This window comes from Hirundo rustica, chromosome 17 (assembly GCF_015227805.2).
Source record: "Hirundo rustica isolate bHirRus1 chromosome 17, bHirRus1.pri.v3, whole genome shotgun sequence".
NCBI classification, from domain to species: Eukaryota; Metazoa; Chordata; class Aves; order Passeriformes; family Hirundinidae; genus Hirundo; species Hirundo rustica.
The window spans coordinates 3,106,255-3,128,100 of NC_053466.1; the positions used below are offsets into that span (position 1 = coordinate 3,106,255).

At 42.8% G+C, this 21,846-nt stretch overlaps 1 protein-coding gene across 1 annotated transcript; it reads left to right on the forward strand.

The window, feature by feature from the left end:
* Positions 1-1,216: 1,216 nt before the first annotated feature.
* BCL7A (BAF chromatin remodeling complex subunit BCL7A) lies at positions 1,217-21,150 on the forward strand. The gene is made up of 6 exons (XM_040080855.2): positions 1,217-1,451; positions 9,097-9,178; positions 11,886-11,982; positions 13,823-13,990; positions 16,600-16,721; positions 17,552-21,150. The coding sequence occupies exons 1-6, from the start codon at positions 1,360-1,362 to the stop codon at positions 17,621-17,623; spliced, it is 633 nt and encodes a 210-aa protein (XP_039936789.1). The 5' UTR covers positions 1,217-1,359; the 3' UTR covers positions 17,624-21,150.
* Positions 21,151-21,846: the final 696 nt, after the last annotated feature.

Here is a 21,846-nt window from a genome sequence, read left to right on the forward strand (position 1 = left end):
ATCAATTAGAATAATAATGTAGGCCCTTAAGAAGCGTTCCTTTCAGAAGCAATGTTTTTTAAACAGAGATGGCTGTTGTGTACTCAGAGCATCTGTGATTGTACAATTAGCAGGAGCAGCAAGGTGTGCATTAGGGAGAAGTTAATGAAGGAGTCCAGCAGTACCACACCAGAGCTCACGGGTCTGTGACAAATTTCCTGCAGAGCATCGCCTCCCATGGAACTCATTTACCCTCTGTGTTCCATGTCCTTCCATAGATCTTCGTGGAGCTGAGCCTCCAATGCTCAGAAGCAGCCCAGTTCCATGGATATTACTGGAATTATTCAAAGCAGCTGAGAAACCTTATAACCACCGGGGGGAAAAAAAAAAATCAAAATCTGCTAATTATGGATTTATGCTTCCTGTTAAACAGGGGAACTTCATCGCCCATCCCCGTGTTCAAGGTCTGTCACAGCAACCGGCGCAAGGGTAGGACGGGTGTCTGTCACTGCCCTGTACAAAAATAGGTATTATCTCTCTGTAAAGTGCTTTGAGGTTTTTAAAAGCCCTGGATTTCAGGACTGGATTTTGCTTTGTGGTAAAATGTAACTGTGCTCTTGATGCTGCTAGACTGCATTGGTTCATCCCAGAATCACGAGAATCAGTTCGGTGGGAAAAGATCTCTGGGATCATCGACTCCAGCCCTTGACCTGTCACCACCTCGTCACCTAAACCACAGCACCAAGCTCCACATCCAGTCTTTCCCTAAAGGGGAGGTGATTCCACCACCTCACTGGGCAGCTCTTGAGGACCCTTCAGAGCGGAGGCGAGCTGAAATCGGATAAACTTTTTACTTCTGGGGTAACTTACAGCCTCAGCTTGGCGGAAGCGGGGAAAGAACGTTGTCTCGTGCTCGCTCCAGCGAGCACTCGGGGAAAACCAGCGACGGGAATTCTGGAAGCCCCGCGCCGGCGGCCGCCTTCGGATTCTCCCCGGCGCGGGCTCCATCCCGCCCGGCACCTCCTCCGCAAGTCCCCGCCGGGGGCGGCTCGCCGTCCCCGCGGTTCCGCGCTGTCCCCTCAGCCCCGAGAGCCTCGCGGGGGTCCGGCCCCATCGCCTCCCCTCACGCCGCGGCCGCCCTTCCCGCCACCCGCCGTCCCCTCACGGCGCGGGCCCCTCCCCTCCCCGCCGGCCCCGCGCGTGCGCGGAGCGCGGGCCCCGCCGGGCGGGCGGGCGGAGCCGAGCGGAGCCGCCGAGCGCAGCCGTGCCGAGCCCCGCGCAGCCCCGGCATTGTGCGGGCGGGCGCCCCGACACACGGACCGAGCCGCCGGCCGCGCCGAGCGCCGCGTTTCCCCGCCGAGCCCGCCGCCCCCCAGCAGCATGTCGGGCCGGTCGGTGCGGGCCGAGACCCGGAGCCGGGCGAAGGATGATATCAAGCGGGTGATGGCGGCCATCGAGAAAGTGCGCAAATGGTGAGCGGGCCGCGCCGCGCCGGGACCCCGCGCCCGCGTCCCCCCGCGCCCCGCGCCGGCCCCGCGCGGGTCCGGGGCTCGCCGGCGGCCGCGGGGGGCGGGGAGCCGGCGGCACCCAGCAGCCATTTCGCTCCGGCGAGTCACATGAAGGCGGCGGCGGCGTGTGAGGGCGAGAGGCGGCTCCATTGTGCGGCCGAGCCCCCTCCCCGCCGCCCCCCGCCGCTCCCCGCGGACCCCGGCCCGCCGCCCCTCGCCGCGGGTCCCGGGCCGGGCGCCTCGGGCACGGGCGGGCGGCGGGGTCGGGCCGGGCGCCTCCCGCCTCCGGCCGCTACAAAGGGCCCGAGGAGCGGGCCCGGGGTGGCTCCGCCGCCCGCTCTTCTGGGTGGAAATAGCGCTCGGAGAAGTGTTTTGGAAGAAAAGAAAACACGTTAAGAATACCCCTGTAAACTCCCGAGAGTTTATTTTTTTGTCGTTTCCTGTTTATGTGTTGATTTTACCTCCCAAGTTCCCGGGGTTTGCGCGTAAAAGCGCAGCAAGCCCGAGCGCGATCGTCTCTCACCGACGCTCCGGGAGAGAGCGCGAAACTGCGCCTGGAACCTCTCTTAAATCATAAAATTAAAGGTTATACCCCGTGTGAAATAAGTCCCTTTTGTTAGGCCTTTCAACGCGTGTTGGCATTTCTCCGCTTTTGTCTTTTTTCCCCCCTGCTTTTGTTAGAAAAACCCACGCGAGGTGTTTAAACAATACAGCGAAGCGATCGCCGCCGTGCTCTGCGCGGTCGGTCCGGGGGTTTGGGATGGCATAAAGAGCAGTGCCGGTGTGACTCAAGAGTGAATCTTTCTTCCAGCAAGTTGGCTGACTGTTCAGCATTCTCTGTGCACGTATCTTAAAATACTTTCTCTAAACATTTGGAATCCACGGGGAAATCCCTTGCGTTATTGTTACTGTGCATCGCTCAGCTGATTTGGTGCTTTGAAATCAAGGGGACACTTCCATTGTCCTCCTCACCTAACGCTTTGTTTTCGCTGAAAAAAAGAGCAAAACACAGACTCGAGCGTGTTCGTTATTAGGGTGAAATGGATTGTTAGGTTTTTTAATGGCCTTGGGCACACGAATGGGCCCGTTGGCGTGAGCCGGACAAAGAATCGGGACGTGTGTCCAGTAACGCCGGGCACGGGATGGGGATTTCAAAGAATCCAGCCTTTGTGCAGGGAGCCGGAGCAGCCCCGGCTCCGCAGCTCGGGTGGTTTCAGGAACTCTCTTCTACTCGGGTGTTGTTTTTAAGTGCAGTTTGCTGACTGCTGGGCCGGCTTTGGAGGGTGAGAACAATGTGCAGCGGTGTGACAGGACTTTTGTTCCAGCCGGAGCGTGGTTGGATGTGTGGGACTGTTCTGTCTGTAGGTATTTCATTCATGAGCGCAGCATGCTCCGTTTGAATCCTGGTTTGTGGAATTCAGAGTGGAGTAGGGACAGAAGCTTGGCCATTCAACAAAATACCTAATTTTTTTTTTTTTTTCATTGGCAAGGACTCTCTGCCATCATGCCAGTTGCTATGGCTGTTTCTGTAAAACAGAAATCTTATGGTATAAATAGATTTCTCTACATTTTAACCTTCACGACAGACAACTTGCTTTAGAGGGTTCCGGTACAGTCACGCAATGTTTCTGTTGATTATTGTCAGAAGTATTGATAGGACTTTTTGTGCATGCACCTCACAAGTATTCACATAGAGCAATTTTCTTATTTTTAAAGGAATTATACTTGGAAGGTGAATCTCATGGTTACTCCCCCCCACATGCAGGCAGCTACAGCAGGAGATTAGGTAGAGGGATTCTGTTTTGTGGTTTCAGTGTTTTGAGGAGGCTTGGCTTGCTAAATTGAACTTTCCACACTAGCAATTCCTGCATCTTCAGAAGAGCCACATCGGCAATTTCCAAGTGTGCAGTTTCATTTGCATAATAGGAGCAATTTGTTGCCATCCACAGCTCTTCTGTGGAAATGCAGCCACTGAAAATTAAAATACCTTGCATCCAGCATTTCCTAGAACAGAGTTTTGTGAGACCTGTGTGCTCAGAGCAGTGCGTGCCAGGGATGTGCAGGGAGACAGACCGGGCTGTGAACTCATCTGAGCAGGCAGTGGCTTTATCCAGGACACTATCCACCTCTGCAGGTGTGCAGCACCTTGCTGTGCTTGGTGCTTCTCAATCCCTGTGCTGCCACGTCTGTGAATGTGCCTGCTGGAAAGCAGCTTCCATCAGGGCAGGCTTTGTTCCTCAGAAAATCAGAGTTCCTGGACAGCCAGCGCTTGGATGCAGGTCCCCTGTCTTCCTGTGGTTCACGGAGCGCGTGGCACTGCTGGTTGTTGCTGAAACTTAGTAGTAAACATTGAAGTTGTTACGTTTTTATCTCGAGATTACTGTAACCTTATCTCCTTTGTTTAAACCAGGCTAGTGAATGGGCATCTGTTTTGGAAAACACACAGCGTGTGCCTTACAGAATACATGGTTGCCTTGTGTTTGTGTGGCAGAAATGTCGAATTTATGCAGTAAGAGGACAGTTCTACCTTTAACAATACTTAAAATTCTCCTCTCAGATTTTTTTGTCTCAGTGAATGCTACAGGATCGGTTTTTTGTCTTTAAAGGTTGATAGGTACCTGTAGATTCCAAGTGGGCTCTCAAGAAGAGAGGGGCAAGAACTATTGTGCCATCAACCAGCATTAGAAAAAGACTGAAGACGCCCTTGGTTTTTGTCAAAGTCTGATTTAGCAAATGAAGGAAAGTACTAAGAGATAGGGAATGTGCAGGAGGAAAGCATAAGTGGTTGGATGTCTTGGGAGGCAGTGAAATAATTTGCATGGGTACATAGCACTGCTGGGCCTTAGGACAGCTGTGCCAGCATGTAAGAATGGAATACCTGGTGGGAATAGGTAATCCTGGCTTTAGAGAATGCACCAGGAATGGGGAAATCCCACTGAGCCTTGCCTTTGAACTGCGGGATTTCTCAGGGGTCCTTTGACCTTTTTCTGACCCATCAAAGCCCTGCTCTGTGGGTAGCGATAACACCTTAGGAAGAAGAGGTGAACCTGGACAAGTGGTGAAAGTACCTGGAGAAAACTGAGGGGAAAAGCACCCACAGGTTGTGTTAGCTGATGCCATTGCCTGGGACCGTGAGCTGTGGCTATTTAGGATTTCTAGGCAGTGCTGCTGTAGCTTTTCTGTTCACTGTCTCCATTCAGACTTGCTAAAATGCTTTTGCGTGGTATGTAGTGCTCTGAGATTGAGCTTCTGCAGGTTTTGCTGCTCATGCCTCCTCCTTCAAATGGGCTTTCGTTCTGAAAAGGAGTCATGATGTCTTTGGAAAAAGGCTGTTTGCTGCTCCCAGATCACCTCCCTGCTTTAGCCTGTCTGTGTTGGGTGTTCTGCTAAGACTGTAGTTCAAGTAGTGGTGGTTGAGGTAAAAATACCCAGTGTATATGTGCAGGAATGCACTGAAGTTCTGTAGTGGCCCAGACACCCTGTTGGCCATGCTGTCTTTTTTCTGGCTTGTCATTATTTCTTTCTGAGCCAGGATATGCTCTCTCACTTCAGTGGAAGCTGAAGGTAGAGTTCTGGCATGTGTAAGCCATGATTCTCTGCTGTGAGCAAGATGCTTGTGGCCACGTGGAACGAAGCAGGGCTTGCTTTAAGCCATGTGTACTTTACAGGGGACTGCCCAAATGTGCTGTACGTAGATAAACCCACAGAGAAGGTGTCTGTGACCACATGTCCCTGTCCACATGTCTCTCTACATGGCATTTTATTGTATTTGCAGCCTGGTCAATAAACACCATGTGTGTTTGGGGCTCCTTCACGTTAGTCACTAGACAAACATCTACTCAGCAGTAGGCGTGCTCGGAAAAGCAAGCCCACGCTTCAAAAAATCATTTTCTGTGCAACTGACAGCACTTTTTTTGTATAATAATGGCATATTCTTTCCCATCCCCTTTCTCTTTTGCTTGATCCCACAGGGAGGTCATAATTCTGTGATTTTCACCAAACTCTGTTGCAATGCAAGTGAGTGTGATGTGATAAATTCAGCATTATGACGTCACTTCGTGATCACCAGCAGAAGATGGGGTATGTGGGAGCAAATCCGTGTGCAAACGCAGATCACTGTGATGAACGGTAGTGACGGGGAAAGGCCAGACAAGTGGGGGAATCCTCTCCTTGTGGGATATATTGGCAGTAAAGGCTTTCTGTGCCTCTGCCATCAAACGTTCCTGGCACTCACTGCTGCTGCAGAAGCTGCCTTGACACTTTCTGTATAAGTGTAATATACACTGTTGTGTTTGCTCACCCGTAGATTACTTTTATATGTGGAATCTGATGTTCATCTGTGGAGCTTTAGTGTTATTAAACAAAGTATAAATACATTTGAGAGTCTTGGTTTTTTTAGAATGGGGAATTGAGTATATAATGATGTAAGTTCTGAAATATTAGTATGCCTCAGGCATAAGCACTGAAGAAGTGTTGATACTAATGGTTACCCTTTGTACCCTTGGCTGTCCTTTAAATGCTGTGCAGATATAGTTCAGAATTTAAAAATGCTTTTACACAATTTCAGATAAATGTAAGGGTTTGTTTCTGTTGCACTGATTAGTTTCTGAATTTGCTGTAACTAAAATGTTGAAGATACTTCTCAGTGTGGAAGATTAAAAGAAAAAATACTATTGTATATATTTCAGTTTTGCCGTTTTCTGTTGTTGTTACTTCTGAGTCATTCATGGAGGAACAGGAGAGCTTTGAATACAATCAAAATAGGGGTTTTTTTGTAAAACTGTGGAGTTTTATGAGCTAGACATGGACAAGTGAAGTTGATAATTGCCACATTTTTAGCCTGATACAGTGTCAGGTTGATGGTGTTTCATTAGCATCTTTTCCAATCCAACAGTCAACATAGAGAATAACAGGGGATGGTGCAATAACAGATATTGCTCAGTCATCACTTATCAAAGGTGGAATTGAGTGATGGGGGTGGAATTCTGGTCAGGATCTTGGGGTGGGTGGGTGCAGCAGACAGGAAAACAGGTGAAGGAACTATTTAAGGTTTCACAACGGACTGAGCACAAGAGTTGATGAGTTCCTCATTCCTATTCCTGCCTTGGGCCCGTGAGGATCTTCTGTGATTCGTGCAGAATTTCCCAAACTTGCTGCCACGGGCAGCATCAGTAAATTGTCAGTTCTCACTGAGTGAAAAGGAAAGTCCTCGACCAGCAGGTTGGGATGATGTCTTTGCACAAAAGATTAAAAAGTCAGTGTTCAGAGTAGAAGTGGGTTTGGGGGTTTTGTCTGCTAGTTTGGATTTTGGGTTTTGTGTTGAAATGGTAAGGCAGTAAGTATTACAGATAATATTCTAAGCTTAATTTGCAATAAATGTCATAAATCTTGAAATTATTTTACCCTGTTGATCTTAAATGTCTGAAAGTCATTGCGTTTCTTTGTTAACAAATTTGTGTTTGTGCTGCCAATGCTTTTATTAAGTTTTAGAGGAGGTTGTCTTCTTTTTTTCTTATTAACACTTTCATGGTCTTAAACTGTTAATACTGTAAATATTTACACATGTAAAATATTTGCATAATAGCACTGTGATGTTGAGTTTTCTTTTTAGCCGTAAGTGTTTGCAGGACTGGGATGTTGGTGTACTTCCATCACAAAATATTCCCGTTGTTGTCTGAATTACTGTGTATTGAAATCAGTTAAAAAATCCCTAGAGCTGAGGGTTATCAAAACTTAAAGTGGTACGTAAAAAGCTCAGAAGAGTTAAAATGTCAGGGCTAACTTTAACACTAGAAGGAAAAAGTTACTAATATAGGTTTCCTCCTGTGTTCTACAGTCTGTCCAGTGAAGATGCTGTGTGAGGCTGCTTTGAGATGCTAACAGGTATCTTGAACTTTTGGTTTTCCAGTGCAGCATCTCTAAGTAATATTTTGCTGTAGGAAAAGACTAAAACCTTGATTTTTTAAAAAAGCATTTATTCACCTCTCCCCACACCCAAAACAAAACCCTAGCTGGTTTTATTTCCATAATTTCAAAGGTTTTCTTAAGTAGAAGTAAATCTAGTTTGTCTTGTATCCTTAAAAAACCCCAAATTATATCATGATCATCTCTTCACAATTAAGTATGCTCTCATTATTGACATGCCCTCATCTCCACTGTCATTTTTGTCGCATGTAGAGCTCCAAATTAGAGTGAAATTGGATTTTGACATACTTTAGCCACCTAGTGTACTCAAATGGCTGTGTCTAAACACACTGAGGGAACACTGCTCCATGAAGAGCAGTGGGAAAGAAATTAATTTGAAATAGTTTTTGACTTCAATTAAAATATCATTATGGACAGAGCCAAAATGTATCAAATAGTCATATATAGTTCAGTTTTGCCTTTGTTCTTAATTAAACAGGAAAATGCCTCTTCTAAAGGGAAAATATAAGATTGGCTTTAGTAGCTAAAACAAATAGTCAGGAAGATGTTTGTGACATTTGTACAGTGTGGCTGCTTTTGATTCTGGAGGCCCTTTCTAAAAATGGAGCTATCACTTATATAAAAATATATATTTGGAGTCACATCCAGCTTCTCCCATCCTGCAAAGAACATTTTTTATTTTTTTAATCTATAACTAAATCCCAAATCTATTATTTAAATGTGTTTATGGGAAGAGGAAAAAAAAAAAAAAAAAGGCTGAGATCTCATGCCAAATAAATTTCAGATGTTCCTGAATATTTAATGGAATCGGTCTTTGTTGTTAACTTTTAATCGATCCATTTGCAGAGCTGCATTGCAAACCCAGGAACCAGCAGTGGTAATCTGTGACCTGAAAACTGATCCCAGAAACGTGATGAAATTTCTCTGGCATTGCGGACCTTCTTTTAATCCCTGACGTGCAGAGCTCAAGGAACGCATCCCCCTCCATCCCAGCGCTGGGACCCCGCAGGCAGAGCCGCCCTGCAGCCACTTTTCCTTCCCCGTTTGTCAGTGTCACCACTCACGGCTGGCAGGCTCTGCACCCGAGGTTGTGCCGTCCCCTCCCTGGTAGCTCAGCCTTGCCTTTCCCCAGAGCTGGGCTCTCCAGAGTCTGGACTCTGCACCACGGCACGTACTGCTCCCCGTCAGGCTGGAACTGCAGAGCTGTTCTGTCAGGGGTGTGGAGTGAGAGTTAAATTGCCAGCAGCAAATTTCTGCCCCCCCAAATAAAGCTCAGATGGTCAAAATGCATCCAGATCTCTAATCCCATTAAACAGCTTCATGACAGTCAAAACGCACTGGTCTGTCTAAACCCTCTTCTGCTGTCTAGAAACTTAAGTGAAAATTGTAGGCATTAAATCTGCATTTTCAATTGCTGTTCTTCTTAACTTTATCTTTAATCCACATCTTATTACTGCTACTGCAGTTACTCACCCAGTCAAATAACAGCCCTGAGAAATCTGGAGGTTAGCAGTGCTCTAGCAAGTTGTGAAATGCAAAGAACAATTTGCACAATGCAGTGCTAAAGACGATGTAATAGAGATCATCCTACTCGATAGCCTGTTTAAATCCTTGACAACTTACAGTAGTAGATCACTCTCTTCTGAATCTGAAGTTTAACTTCTCCTGCATTGTAATTTTGTAGGGAGAAGAAGTGGGTGACAGTTGGCGACACATCCCTAAGGATTTACAAATGGGTACCAGTAACAGAGCCTAAAGTGGATGATGTAAGTATCCTGCAGTATCTCTCTTTTTCCAGATGTAGATGCTCCTGTTTAGGCAAAGTTGAAAGAAATATTCTTTGAGCCTTTAAGCTACGACTGGTGTGGGTCTTGCAAGCTCCAGGGAGATGTTGATCTCTACAGCAAGTGATGTTGATGGGTGAGTGTGTGACAGTCTCCCTGGAGTCAGCTGGGATCAGTTCTCAGAAAACTGTTAAACATGCGGCTGAAACCGAGTTTGAAACCTTTCTCTAACTAACTGGGAGGCAGGGAGGGAAAGCTGTGACATGGATTATTTTTCCCCTCTTTCTGCCTGGTGATTTAAAGAAAGTAGCTGGTTTGAAGCGGGCAGAGGGCATATTCTGTGTGTGCATCACTGCTGTTTTGCTCAAAAATAGGTAGAGAACACTGACACGAGCATAGGAATATCCCGTGGAGCTGGGATCACTTGTATTAAGGTGTCCAGCCAAATAATACAGCAACACACACTTCTGTTGTCATGTGTGTATTCTCTTGATAAATGTTCTGTCTGTGCATCTTGTTTTTGTTGTGTGCACTGTTTGTGTGGTGTAAAAATCAAAGGTGATAGGACTTACAAATTGGTTTTTAAAATGATTGTTGCTCTCATGAGTTGTAATATTGTGATAGAGAGAACACTAACCCATGATACCACAGTAGATTAATGACACAATAGAAAACTTGGGATAAGTTTGATACCCTCTCCTTGGGCTGTCATGTGCTTTTACTTTACCTGAAGTATGAGTGAAGGCCTGTTTGGAAGAAAACATCTGTATTATTATTCTGTGTTATTAGATGTGTAAAACGGTGGGTTTTCAGACAAGGCAGTGTCATGACCATGTCTTACTCAGACTCCAAATTTAAGACCTATTTTTTTTTTTTTTTTAAATCAGGATTGCTTTAACCGAGTTTGTTTCTTTCTGTGCTTTGGTTGCCTCACAAATTTCAGGGACTGTCAGATGTGGTAAACCTAAGGGGTTCTTCCAGTGCTTGGGCAGCCTCTCTCTGAAGTTACCCCTTGGGAATTGGGAAACCTGCCCATTCTTTCTAACTGTCAAATGTTTGGTCTTGATTTTATTATTTATAGTATATAGTGGGGGGGAAATTGTGCTGTCCCTGTGAGAGGGAGTGCAGGGTTTAGGATATTTAGGCTCAGGGCTTCTGGCAGTTGTTTTCCTGCTCTTCAGCTGTGCCTGCAGGATGGGTGCTGTGGGACTCAAACCCAGAATTTCTAAGTGAGCTTCTGGAGGAATTTTGAAGGTCACTGCTACCCAAAGTCAAGTTCTCTATTATGAAGAATGGGTTTATGTAATGGTTCCTATGTGCAGAGTTTAATTGTGTTTTCTAAGCCATCATCTCTAGGCTGAGGCTCCACGTTTGCTGAAATTGGGACACTTGTTTCAGACCAGTTACACTGGTGTCCTACAGTCATGTTCTTTTTATTTCAAGTAGAGGCTGTTGTGCAGCTGCAGTTGTTGCAGGCTTGATATTGGCAGGGTTTCTGTCCTGTGGCCCTGGAAGTTCTCACAAACACAAGCACGTATATTTTAATGATAAATACCAGGTAGAGATAATTTTGTCTGCTTAATTTTTGTTGTGGACATCCTTTTATATCTGATTTCCTTCACTCTGAAGGACCAGACAGTGTATTTGCTTTTCACTAAAACAGAGGAGTGATACCTTCCCTATTTCAAATGGAAGTTGTCTTTGATTTTGGTGAACAGAAATGATATTACTTCTCCCCTCACGTGTTGCTCCCTAGACACTTTGACATTTCTCTGCACTACAATTAGCTTGGCTTTTCCTCCTCCTGGTTTGTGGAAGGCTGTTCTGGAACCTCACCACTTTAATGGTTAAACCTCTTTAAAAAACACCTGTCAGCTGAAATTGCTCACAGTCGCTTTCAGTGTTTCTTTTGTGGCAGAAGTGTCCTTTTTATCTTTGAAAAACAACAAAACCAAACCTGGGAAGGATCTTGACCCCTCTGATCTTTCATTTTGCAAAGGTAAAGAAGTCAGTGTGGTCTCACCTCTGTTTCATGGATCAGCGAGTAAAATCTGGCTTCTCTATGTAAAAACACAGTTTAGAAGTAAGCTTAATAATCTGTTTAAAACAGAGAAAAAAAAGTCCCTCCAGATATCACTTGTTGAATTTCTTCTGCAGTGTTAGGCAGTATTTGATTGTGGTTCAGTTCCTTTCCTGGTTGGAGGACGGTCTCTGTCCAAAGGGGTGGGCTGAGAGCATTCTTCCTGAAGTCAGGCTTTTAATTGTCTCCTCAGCAGGCAGGATCTCCAAAAGCAGTGCAGCTGGCTCCTTTTCCTGTGAGACTGATTACGTCACCTCCTAATTGCAAGTGCTGCATCCCTTAGCAGGCTCAGATTCCCCACGTGATGGATGCCACGGTCCCTTCCTTTGTTTTCATCCTTGTGGGCTGGGAGCAGGGTTGAGAGCATGCTTGTAGGGTTGGGACCTACAGCTCACGCAGGGCTCTTTGCTTTAGGTCAATCTGATTTCTGTTAATCCATCTTTCGGTTTTAATGAAGAAACAACATTAGTTGTAGAGAAGGAGGAGGTTTCACTTGAGATTGTGAGCTGTTCTTACAGAAGCGCTGAGTGGGGAGGGGTTTTACACAGCAACGTGGATTTTTCTGCATGGCCGTAGTCTCATTTGTGTGTGGTGCCTTTTGTTTTTCAGAAAAATAAGAATAAGAAAAAGGGCAAAGATGAAAAATGTGGCTCTGAAGTGACCACCCCGGAGAACAGCTCCTCCCCAGGGATGATGGACATGCATGGTGAGTGGGAGATCAGACCCAGTTCCCCTCTTACCCTGCTGTGAGAGTGTAAACCAGCAACCTCAGATTCTCCACTGCTCTGATGTATGGAATCAAACTGAAAAACACCATCTGATACTCACTTGGTACCTTGGACTTCTCTTCTGTGGATGTACAGTTGTTTAAATGCTGTTTGTATTTGGGCTGTGAATGTAAGGGAAAAAATTATTAGTGGAGCTAAATATGAAAATAAAATTATAGATGCACTGCACTCAGGTGGAGTAATACCTCAAAAGAGTTTGCTGCTTGAAGAACTAAAAATGCCCCAAAGCCTCAGTGGGACCTACTATAATTTAGGCAGGTTTTGTACTTTTTAAGTCTCTTACTGATTAAGGTCAGGAGAATTCTGCAAGAGCCAAGAAAATGGGCTCTGGTTCTGTGGTGCCTTTCTTCTGCTGCAGCTTGATGAAACTAACTGCTCAAAAATTAGCATTTTTTGTTTGCCAGTGAGGCACTGTGAGGTCAACTTTATTTCACTTTTTTTTTTTTTTTAATGTGACTTTTGAGTGTTAGCCTGGTGTTTATTACAGAGCAGTTTGCACAGCTCAGCTCTGCTTCAGGTTTTTACCTTCTGGGTGTTTGGATAACAATTCTGGCTGAGAACACAGCACGGTTCAAGCTGATAAGAGAGGATCACTTTTTAGTGGGTTTTAAGTTTTTAATTTCAGTTTTATTTGCATTTGTGTTGCCTCATGGTTGCTTTTTGCAGTGCTGACAGCAAGTGTGGTCTTATAGTTAAAGGAATGAGCAGGGCTTTTGCAGATCTGGAATTGTTTTTCATCTGTTTCAAACCTTCTAAGTTTTGCTTTGGTCAGATCATTTAATTTTTTAAAGTCTTGATTCTCCCATCCGTGAGGTAAATATACTGATTGCTTTTTTATCACTTTATTACCTGTGTTTTTAACAGTACAATTTCACACTGTACAGTTTTGTGATAATCTTAACCTGAATTGACTTCAGGCTGCTCTGGAGAGAGATGGTCCCAACAGCAGCTCTGTGCTCCTGAAGTCCTTTGGATATACTGGTTGTACAGATGCAGAGGGAGGTGGCTTTACTTGTGTTCTAGTCATTTAATTCATAATATTTTGCAGGGTTGGTTTTCATGAGGGAGCAGGAACTTCCCTCTTGGTTATCCTTGGAGGTTGGTCTGGCTAAGGAAGTTGCACCCCAGTGCTATCCATAAAATAACAGCTGAGCTACTTAAACCACTGTCACAGGCAGAATATTTCCTGTTAACTACAGATCTGTGCTGCAGAAGATTACTGGGATCCAAGTCTTTGAGGGCTAGAGAATATTCTGGACACTTACCACTTAGAAACTCGTAATATTGGGACTGGATGTTCATTTCACCTTGAAGGGGTTTTGTGTTGTTAATTTTTTTTTTTTTTTTTTTAAACCTTTAGGAGTCAGTTAAAAAATACCTGCTTATCTGAACATTGGAGTGATGGGTGTTTGTAAATCTGCAGCATGAACTTAGTTAGCCCTGTGTTATATGAGACTGCTACTTGAGTTGATCTGGTTTATTCATATTACAAAATTCTGGCTTCTTTTGGATCAGATCTGGGTAAAACACTCTTTGTTTTAATGCATAAAATCAGAATTAGATTTTTAGTAGCTGCTTGAAGACTCCTTAGGCTGGTGTGGAAAACAAGTTGGAGGTGTAGTGTGAGTCTAAATGAGTGGACTCGATCCCTAATGAGCTAAATTATATCATATGTTATCAGGGAATAATATGGAAGAATTGAGGTGTGCTTTGCATCTTGTCAAGTGAAACTGTTGTTTTTCATTCTTCTGTTCACAGATGACAATAGCAACCAGAGTTCAATAGCTGATGCTTCCCCAATAAAACAGGAGAACAGCAGTAATTCCAGCCCAGCACCAGAGCAGAACTTGGCAACACAAGCAGACGGCACTGAAGTCAAATCTGACGAAATTCAGGCAGAGGCAAAGGAGCAGCCTGGTTCAGAAGGTGAGCTGGGAGGGCCATTTGAAAGCCAAACAAGAAAAGTTATCCTTTAGTGTGTTATTTATTTGCTTACCCACTTTAAGAACTGGAAAATAACAATTTGAAAGAGATGCTTTCTGAAATCTTGGCATTTATGTGAAAATGGACCACAATTTCTCCGACCTACTGGTGATCTTTCATACAACTGGAAAGGTCACACTGACATTCAGGGTCTTTTCAGAGAGAAACAAACAAAATACTGGTTTGTTGTTCTCAAATCTCAGTCTTGAAAGAAGAAATAATTTAAAATCATCTTTGAAATGGCTGCTACCATGTAATCACACAAATCCTGGAAGGTATTAGTTTGTGTAGGTCTCTGGAAATTTATGCCTTAATGTGACAGTAAAATAAGAGGTGAGATACTTTGAAAGTACTTTTGAAATTGTGTAAATTATAATGCAAGCTTTCTTTTAACCCTGTTAGCTACGTATTCAGAAGTTAGCTCTGAATTCTGTCCTAATTTTCCCAAAGCAATACAAGATTCTGTTGCAGTTGTTGACAGATTAAAAATACGTGTGGGTTAAGGGATTGTTCTGAACATCACTCTTTAAATTTTATTTGGGGTAATTGAAACATGCTCTGTATTTATATTCTTGGACAGATAACTTTGTCCTATTATAACAGATAAAAGATGTCCTTAGCACCATTCTAACAATTTGGTTGCAGAATTCTTTCCATACCAAAGCAATTAAATTACGCCCTCCTGATTTAGTTCTTCACTCAGTAGATCCACTGACCAATTTAAATTTAGAACCTTTATCTTGGTGATGTCAGAGTGGTTAAATATGTTAAGTGTTGTCATTGTTAACTGGGGTTAAAATTTGACAACAGAACCATCACCAAATTGGAATAAATCAGAGCACCATTTCCTTCAGAGAATATCTCCACCTGCATATTTGGCCACAGTAAACAGTAAGGGTTTACTCCTCGGTCTAATATTGTCAGAGCCTGCTTATGTGAAGCTGTTACATAGCACATGTTCCCCTGGTTAAATTTAGGTTCAGGGAAAATCATAACAAGTCCTCTGGATTAGTTCCAGAGCCAGTTCTTGTAAAGTGGAAGGGAGACATAATGGCAAAAAGTACCTGTTATTAATGCAGGGGGTTTTCAGTAGGTTAAATGCTGTGTTAAACAATTTATTAAACATTTATCTACCTTGCTGTGATCAGTCAGAGCCCTGCAGTTGGGACATTATTCAGCTGGACAGGGTTAATGACCTTGCCTGTCTATCTCTAAAATCAGGGAGGTTCCTGTAAGCCACTTTATGTGGTCAGAAATGCTTCATGAGGAATTCGTAAATAAAACAGGTGGATTCAAAGCATTCTGCTGTGTGAACAAGTCCTGCAGGACAGAGTAGCTTGAGGCTTGGTGGTTTAAGGTAAGGATCCCCTTGCCCAAAGCAGGCTGAGTGTTTGATCAGGAGCAGCTGGGAGAGAACAGCAGTGGTGAGCCTGGGCTGGCTTTGTCACGGGGAGATGGGCACACGGCTGAGTGCTCCTCAGCTCAGTGGAGGCTCAGAGATACACAGCAAAAATCAAAATTCAGATTTCTTTGGACCCTCGGGACTTGTTTCTTTATCAGCATGAAGATGCTTCTGTGGTGAGATATGGACAGGAAGAGGATTCTGCCCGAGTTGGCTGAATGTCATCTTGGAGATGCTCGTGATGGGCGTCACTTTGTCTTGAATTCAGAAATGCTTGTGATGTTTTTCATACAGTACACCACAAAAATAGCAGTTACTCACTGGTTATGGCATCTTCATTAACCAAAGCTGTCCAACAATTTTGTTCGATCTTGCATTTATCTTCATATAGAATAAATTAATATAATCTTTGGGTCAGGGATCTAGGAATATATTTTACATGCCCCTGTTCCCTGTTTAAATAAATGGGTGCTTTAACCTTGAGTCTTCTGTAAGTCTTGTTTTGAGAGAGAGAAGGGTTTAAGAAAACAACCAACCAACTAAAAAAAAAACCAAAAAAAAAAAACCACCCAGTGAAAGCTGGAAGCAAGTAACAGCTATAACAGGCTGGAAGACTTCTTCACACCTTTCCACCAGAGTTAAAAATGTACTGGTTAACCTAGTTAGCTGAATTTCTAAATTCTATCTCACATGTAGTATCAAGCAAAAAAATGGATTTTAAATAAATGGCTGAAATTTGATTCAGGTAGCTTTATTCTCTCTGCTCAGCCACAGGTTTTTAGATCCATCAGTTGTTACAATGCAGCCTTTTGCTTCTGGTTTGAGGGAATTCCTTTGCAGTCCAGACTTGTTTGCTGAGGGCTTGGACATCCTGTTTGAGGCTGTGCAGGAGCTTGGCTCCCTCTAGGGTCTGATCCCAGGGTCTGTGCTCCAGCAGCAGGAAGGAAAAGCTTGGGCAGCAGCTGGGTTGTGATCCTGGAGTTTGATCTCAATTCATCATATTTGTACACTTGTTATGTGTGTTTTTCATTAATGGTTTCAATGTGGGTGAAATGGATGTGCTGGGGACGTTGCTGATGGGAAAACATCCTGGAAAGCTCCTGCTGAAGGCTTTCATTTGTTTGTTTAAAATTATTTCTTGCCATTTCAGATACCTCTGATGAACAGAATTCACAGTCTTCAATGGAAAATTCCATGAATAGTTCAGAGAAAGCAGAAATTCAGTCCTCTGGAGAAAATGATTTAATTACAGAGGCATCTAAAAACTCTCAGGTAACTTTAAGTGCAATAGTCTGATTGCAGGGATCTTGGAAAAGTTTATTTTTACTTAAAAGCAAATATAAGGAGGGCAGTTGTGTATTTCTGTTAATTTCCAAAGTGAGGACAGTAAAGCAGCTGTAGAGTATTAAATGTGTCTGTACCTGGTTTTGTGGTCCAGGTGACTGGCTGCCTGAATCTCACAGAATTGGAACAGTAAAACCAGATTGGTCTGATGGATTTCTTGGTTTCTTAAACCAGACCATGTTTTGAAGTGTATATTAACATTTTACATTAAAAAAATTGCTTGTAACAAACCTACTGGACCCTTTGAGGACCATTCAGAAGTAAAACACCTTGTATAAAGGTAAATGCTTATGGCAGTTAGGAGAGTTCATTTGTGGATGCTTGGGAGTTTATTCACTGAAACACTGAAAAATGCTGGGTGGGTGAGAAGAAGAAATTATCCTTGCAGTTGTGCCCTTCTCAGGGCAGGACAAGTCCAGATGCTCAGGCAGAGCCCTGCTCCTCCTGGTTTTCCTGTGGGTCCTCAGTTTCTGTGCACCCTCCATCGAGGCTTTCCTTGGAATATTCACTGTGGGTTTTAGCCTGGAGTTAGAATTTTGCCCTTTGTAGACGACAACAAGTGCAAAGATGTGGAGGTAAGATGTAAGTAGAGGAGTGATTTAAGGCAGCACTGGGATGTGTTCTGGCATGCAGGGATGCTTTGTCTGGGACACGTCACACGCCGGGGAATTGGTTGGTGCTGTTTGTTTGATGTTTATGGTGCCTGAACTTCAGTGCAATGATAACGTGGCTGTTTTTTCTTTTTCCCCCTCATTAAGGACTCTGAAGGAGTGCCACCTTCTAAAAAGATGAAAGTAGAGGCTTCCCAACAAAATGTTGAAGAGATTTAGACTATAGATTTTTCTGGTCAGTTTTTATGTAAGGTACATCAGTGGGCTTAATTATAGAACAACCTTACTTAAGCATCTTCTCTTGGATGAGGACAGAACTCCTAACTTTTCAAGTTACCAAGCAAAAATCCAAGAAAGCCTAACAAAGGTTTAACTTCTCAGACACTGAAAACTTTTTCCTGTGAAACAAACGTTGAGAACTTTTAAGTTACTGTCTCTGAAATGGTTGGAGTAAACAACTCAGGAGGGGTCTACGCACTGTTTCTAAAGTCAAAATTACAATTATGTTGCTGCTGTATTTTTTTTTTTTCATTTCTCTATTTAACATTGTAAGATATTTAAGGATGGTACAGGTCAGGTATTAGCTTTCATGTGAAGTTCATTGTTCTGGCGTGATGTCTGCTTTTGTTTTGTGCCTTGTGTTCTGAAAACAGTGCTAACTTTTAAAAGTTGTTTTGCAACTGTCTCCTTTGCAAAGTGGCCTATGTTTGCATAATGCCATGTAGTAGGGCTTTTTTTTTTTTTTTTTTTTTGGGTTTTTGTTTCGTTTTTAAGTTTTAAATCCCTGGTGCTTAAATTTTTAAACAACTACAAATCAGGAAGCCATTTTCACTCTTGGAGTCCAAGGAGTAAAAGGAGCTTGATATTTTATTTTAGCAGCTATAGTGGAGATCTTTTATTGAATGCATGGCATTCGCAACTGTAAATTTGGTCTTCTAAATACTTAACTTCATCAGAAGTTAACATGATCTGTTTACCATTTATAGTCCAGATCTGAATAGATATTATAACACAGGCACCTAAAATACTTACGTATTAGGTCCAGATCTCTGTACTGGGTACAACTTGCTTTACAGGAAAGTTCCACTATGTACATAAATAGGATCAAAGGGATTGATGCACAGCGAGTTTATTTTCAATTGGTCTTTTTTGATATCATGTTTTCACTGAACTGGATTTCATTGTACTGTTTCATTATGAGATGTTTACTTCTATGTTCCAGGAAAATACTGTAATTGGGGGGTGGGAGGGTTCCTTATTCTCTTTCAGCAAGTCTTGTAAATAAGCCTTGTTGTTTCCATAGTCCAGTTCCTAACTTCCAGTTAGGAACGTTCCTTCTCTTCCAATTAACGTCCAAGTGTGCTTATGCTAACTAAACGAACGGAAAGGCACAAAGGTAGGTGCAGCTCCCCTCAGATTCCTGGCAAGCAGAAGTGTGGAACCATCTGCATCAGGTCACGAGGGTCTGGTCTTCCAGTGGGCTTTGTACTTCCAGGGAATAAACGCCCGGTGTCGGTGGAACCGCTGATCTCCCACTTCCATGCACACCCCTCCATCCATGTGTCCATCCGTGCTGCTGGATCGGGCCCTTGCTCCGTCTTCTCCTGGCGTGGGAGATGGAACTTGGAATTTCGAACGCGATCTCACGGCTCCGGAAATGGTTGCGTGTAGTTTGTAAGCGGAAAAACTGTAAATACTTTTTTAGACGAAAAGAAAAAAAAAAAGGAGTTGCTTCCAGTTGATAATGTTTTTTTTCATAAATTAGGTCTTCGTGAAGCTTATTTAGGTCTGAATTCTCCAACAGTGAAAATGGCTTGCACTTAGACTACTGCATTACGTTTGCAATTACCACTTTATTAGGAAAAATAATAAGGAACTGGGGGGAGGGAAAAGGGGAGGGAGGAGTGGGGAGCCAATACTGACCTTCCGTAAGATGTTTGTAGGATTGAACCCCAAATAACCTATGACACTCAACTTTTTCCCTTATGTTGAAATAAAACATTTTGGATTTTAACCGAATAAAATTTGATTGCAAATCATTCATGTAAACAGCGTGCTCCCTAATAAGATTTTGGGATTTCTGGTCTGATCATGAAGTCCGTTAACATTCTGAAAATAAGGAAATGAGGAGCCAAAAACTGAATTTGCACAATATATGCAATGAAACGGTAGAATTCTCTCTTGAATTATGTGTATGCCTAAAATGTGAATAATTGGTCCATGACAATTGATTTGTATGTATATTACATTCAGATTTAAGTGATATTTTGTGAGAAGTTCTATTGATATATTAAATGGGCAAATCTAGAAAGATTCAAACTTCTGAATATTTTTGATTTACTAACTTTTCGTTATTCCTAATGCTAAAACGAAACGAATTGATGCCACCTTTGACAAGCAGTCGTGTTTACTAATCCCTCTCTTCAGGTGCATCGCAGCAAGTTTTGAATTTTCATTTTGTAGACGTTTCCAAGGGAGTAAATAGACTTTTCATTTAGGAACTAATTCCTGTGCTTTAGGAAGAAATAAAATATATAAATAGCACTAAAAATACCTCAAATTTTTCATTAGATAGAAACATTTATTGGCATTATTGACATCAACAGGTTTATAATTAAACTTCCTTTTCTCTCCTGTGGCTTCTGCTCAGAACTGTTCATTGTTCTGTGGCTAACGAGACAAGGCATCATAACCATCTTCCTAGAGGCTTTATTTCTGAGGTAGAAATCCTTTATTTACAGCTTCTACAGAATGCATTCAGATCTTTTATTTTAACCAGAGATTCTAGTGACAACAGACAACTGAACAAGCAGATAGATTTGGGTTCCTTAGACCTGTTATTGTCAGTCTCTGAGGGAAGAGACTTTGACATTATCTGGTATGAAGAAATCCAAAATAGTGTATAAGACTGTTATTAGTCTTTTTTTGAAGTGCCTGATAACATTTATGGGCCAACGGATGTGATTGAACACATTTTAATGCCAGAAAGTACAGATGGGACCAAACCAGAACATGGAATTCAAATCCACCTGAGGTTGGAAACCAGATCTAAATCCAGCTTTTTTGGCTTGGACCTATCTCTACCCAAAACTTGTTTTATGAACTCACTGTAAAAGGGTTTATTGAAAGCATTGAGAGGTGGGGCAGGAGGAGAGATGTAATTTTTTTCAAGATGACTGAAAGTTCTCATGCAGCTGATGTTTTAGAAATAGTGCAAATATCAAGAAGTGCTTCCTTGCTACAATGCTGAATGTTGGAGCTTCAGTTAAAATAAAGAAATAAAGAAATAAATAACCGAAAAAGAAAAAAAAAAAGAAGAAACTAGAAGCAAGCAAGTAATTTAGCTGAGTTTGTGGAACACGTGGGAAGGCCTTCCAGATAATCGATTTACTCAGCCAAACATTTTATAGCAGAACTATTCCTTGGAATTTTTATGCTTGGGAAAGTAGTTGTTAAACATTCCAAAAAGTGCTGGCACTTACAAAACAACAACAACAACAAAAAATCAACAAGGCAGTATAAAATATTGGTTTTGGGTGGCTATCTTCATACATAAACATTGTCATGTTTTGGAATGTTCTTTATATCTAAGGGCCTGTTAGAAGGTGTAAAGAATTTTGTTTTCTTCAATACCTAATCGTTTTCCATCTTATGATTTGTGTGTGTGTGTGTTGTACAGCAGTATAATTTTTCACTTATTTATTCCATCGGTAGTTATGGTTTGTACAATGTACAATGGTTTCATTTCAAAATAAAATAAAAAAAATCACAACATGAATGCTGTGTGAAGAATTTTTATCAAGAAGCTTAATCTCAGTTTGGTTTTGGTTTTTTTCTTAATTGCAATAAATTTCTGTTTTTATAAATGGTATTTTTAAATGTGTGTTCTCTGGTGGTGTCTCTTTTGATAACGTGTAAAATGATCACCTTTGAGCAGTCCAAAGGTGTCTTGATAATTGTGTGGTGAGGCAGGGGCAGGTGCTGGTTGTAAGAACAGCAAACAGATACGGCCAATGTAATTACAGCAATCTGCAGAATAATTTGGTAATTTAAGATAATTCATTTACCAAATTCCTCGTTTGGTGCTCGGTTAATGTGTTCCGGTAACTCGAACCGGAGGGGGTAGGGAAGGCAGAGTGTGGAAACGTGCTTCAGTTTGGAAACCAGCTCGAGTCTGATGCTTGCAAGGGTAAAACTCCTGAAGAGTTTTGGAAAGATTCTTTACATTCAAGATGGATATAAAGTGTCCAGCTTATTTTTAGTGTTCTGTGTGCTCTGTCCCAAGGTGGCCTGCAGCTCCACAGGCAGCTGGGCTGGCTCCCAGCGGGGTGAGCCCCAGCCTGCTCCTGCCTTGGCTCTCTTGCCCCCCTCACATTTACCAGGGTGCTTTGTAACATCTTCACCAGCCCCTTAAACTCACCAACCTGGGAAGGAAACTGTTT

What these genes read in the sequence shown, in the direction of transcription:
- BCL7A (XM_040080855.2), top strand. Translation starts at nt 1,360, where the DNA reads ATGTCGGGCCGGTCGGTGCGGGCCGAGACCCGGAGCCGGGCGAAGGAT. An exon ending in CAGAGCCTAAAGTGGATGAT is followed by an intron (nt 9,179 to 11,885) that starts GTAAGTATCCTG and finishes TTTGTTTTTCAG; the next exon opens with AAAAATAAGAATAAGAAAAA. An exon ending in GGAGCAGCCTGGTTCAGAAG is followed by an intron (nt 13,991 to 16,599) that starts GTGAGCTGGGAG and finishes TTGCCATTTCAG; the next exon opens with ATACCTCTGATGAACAGAAT.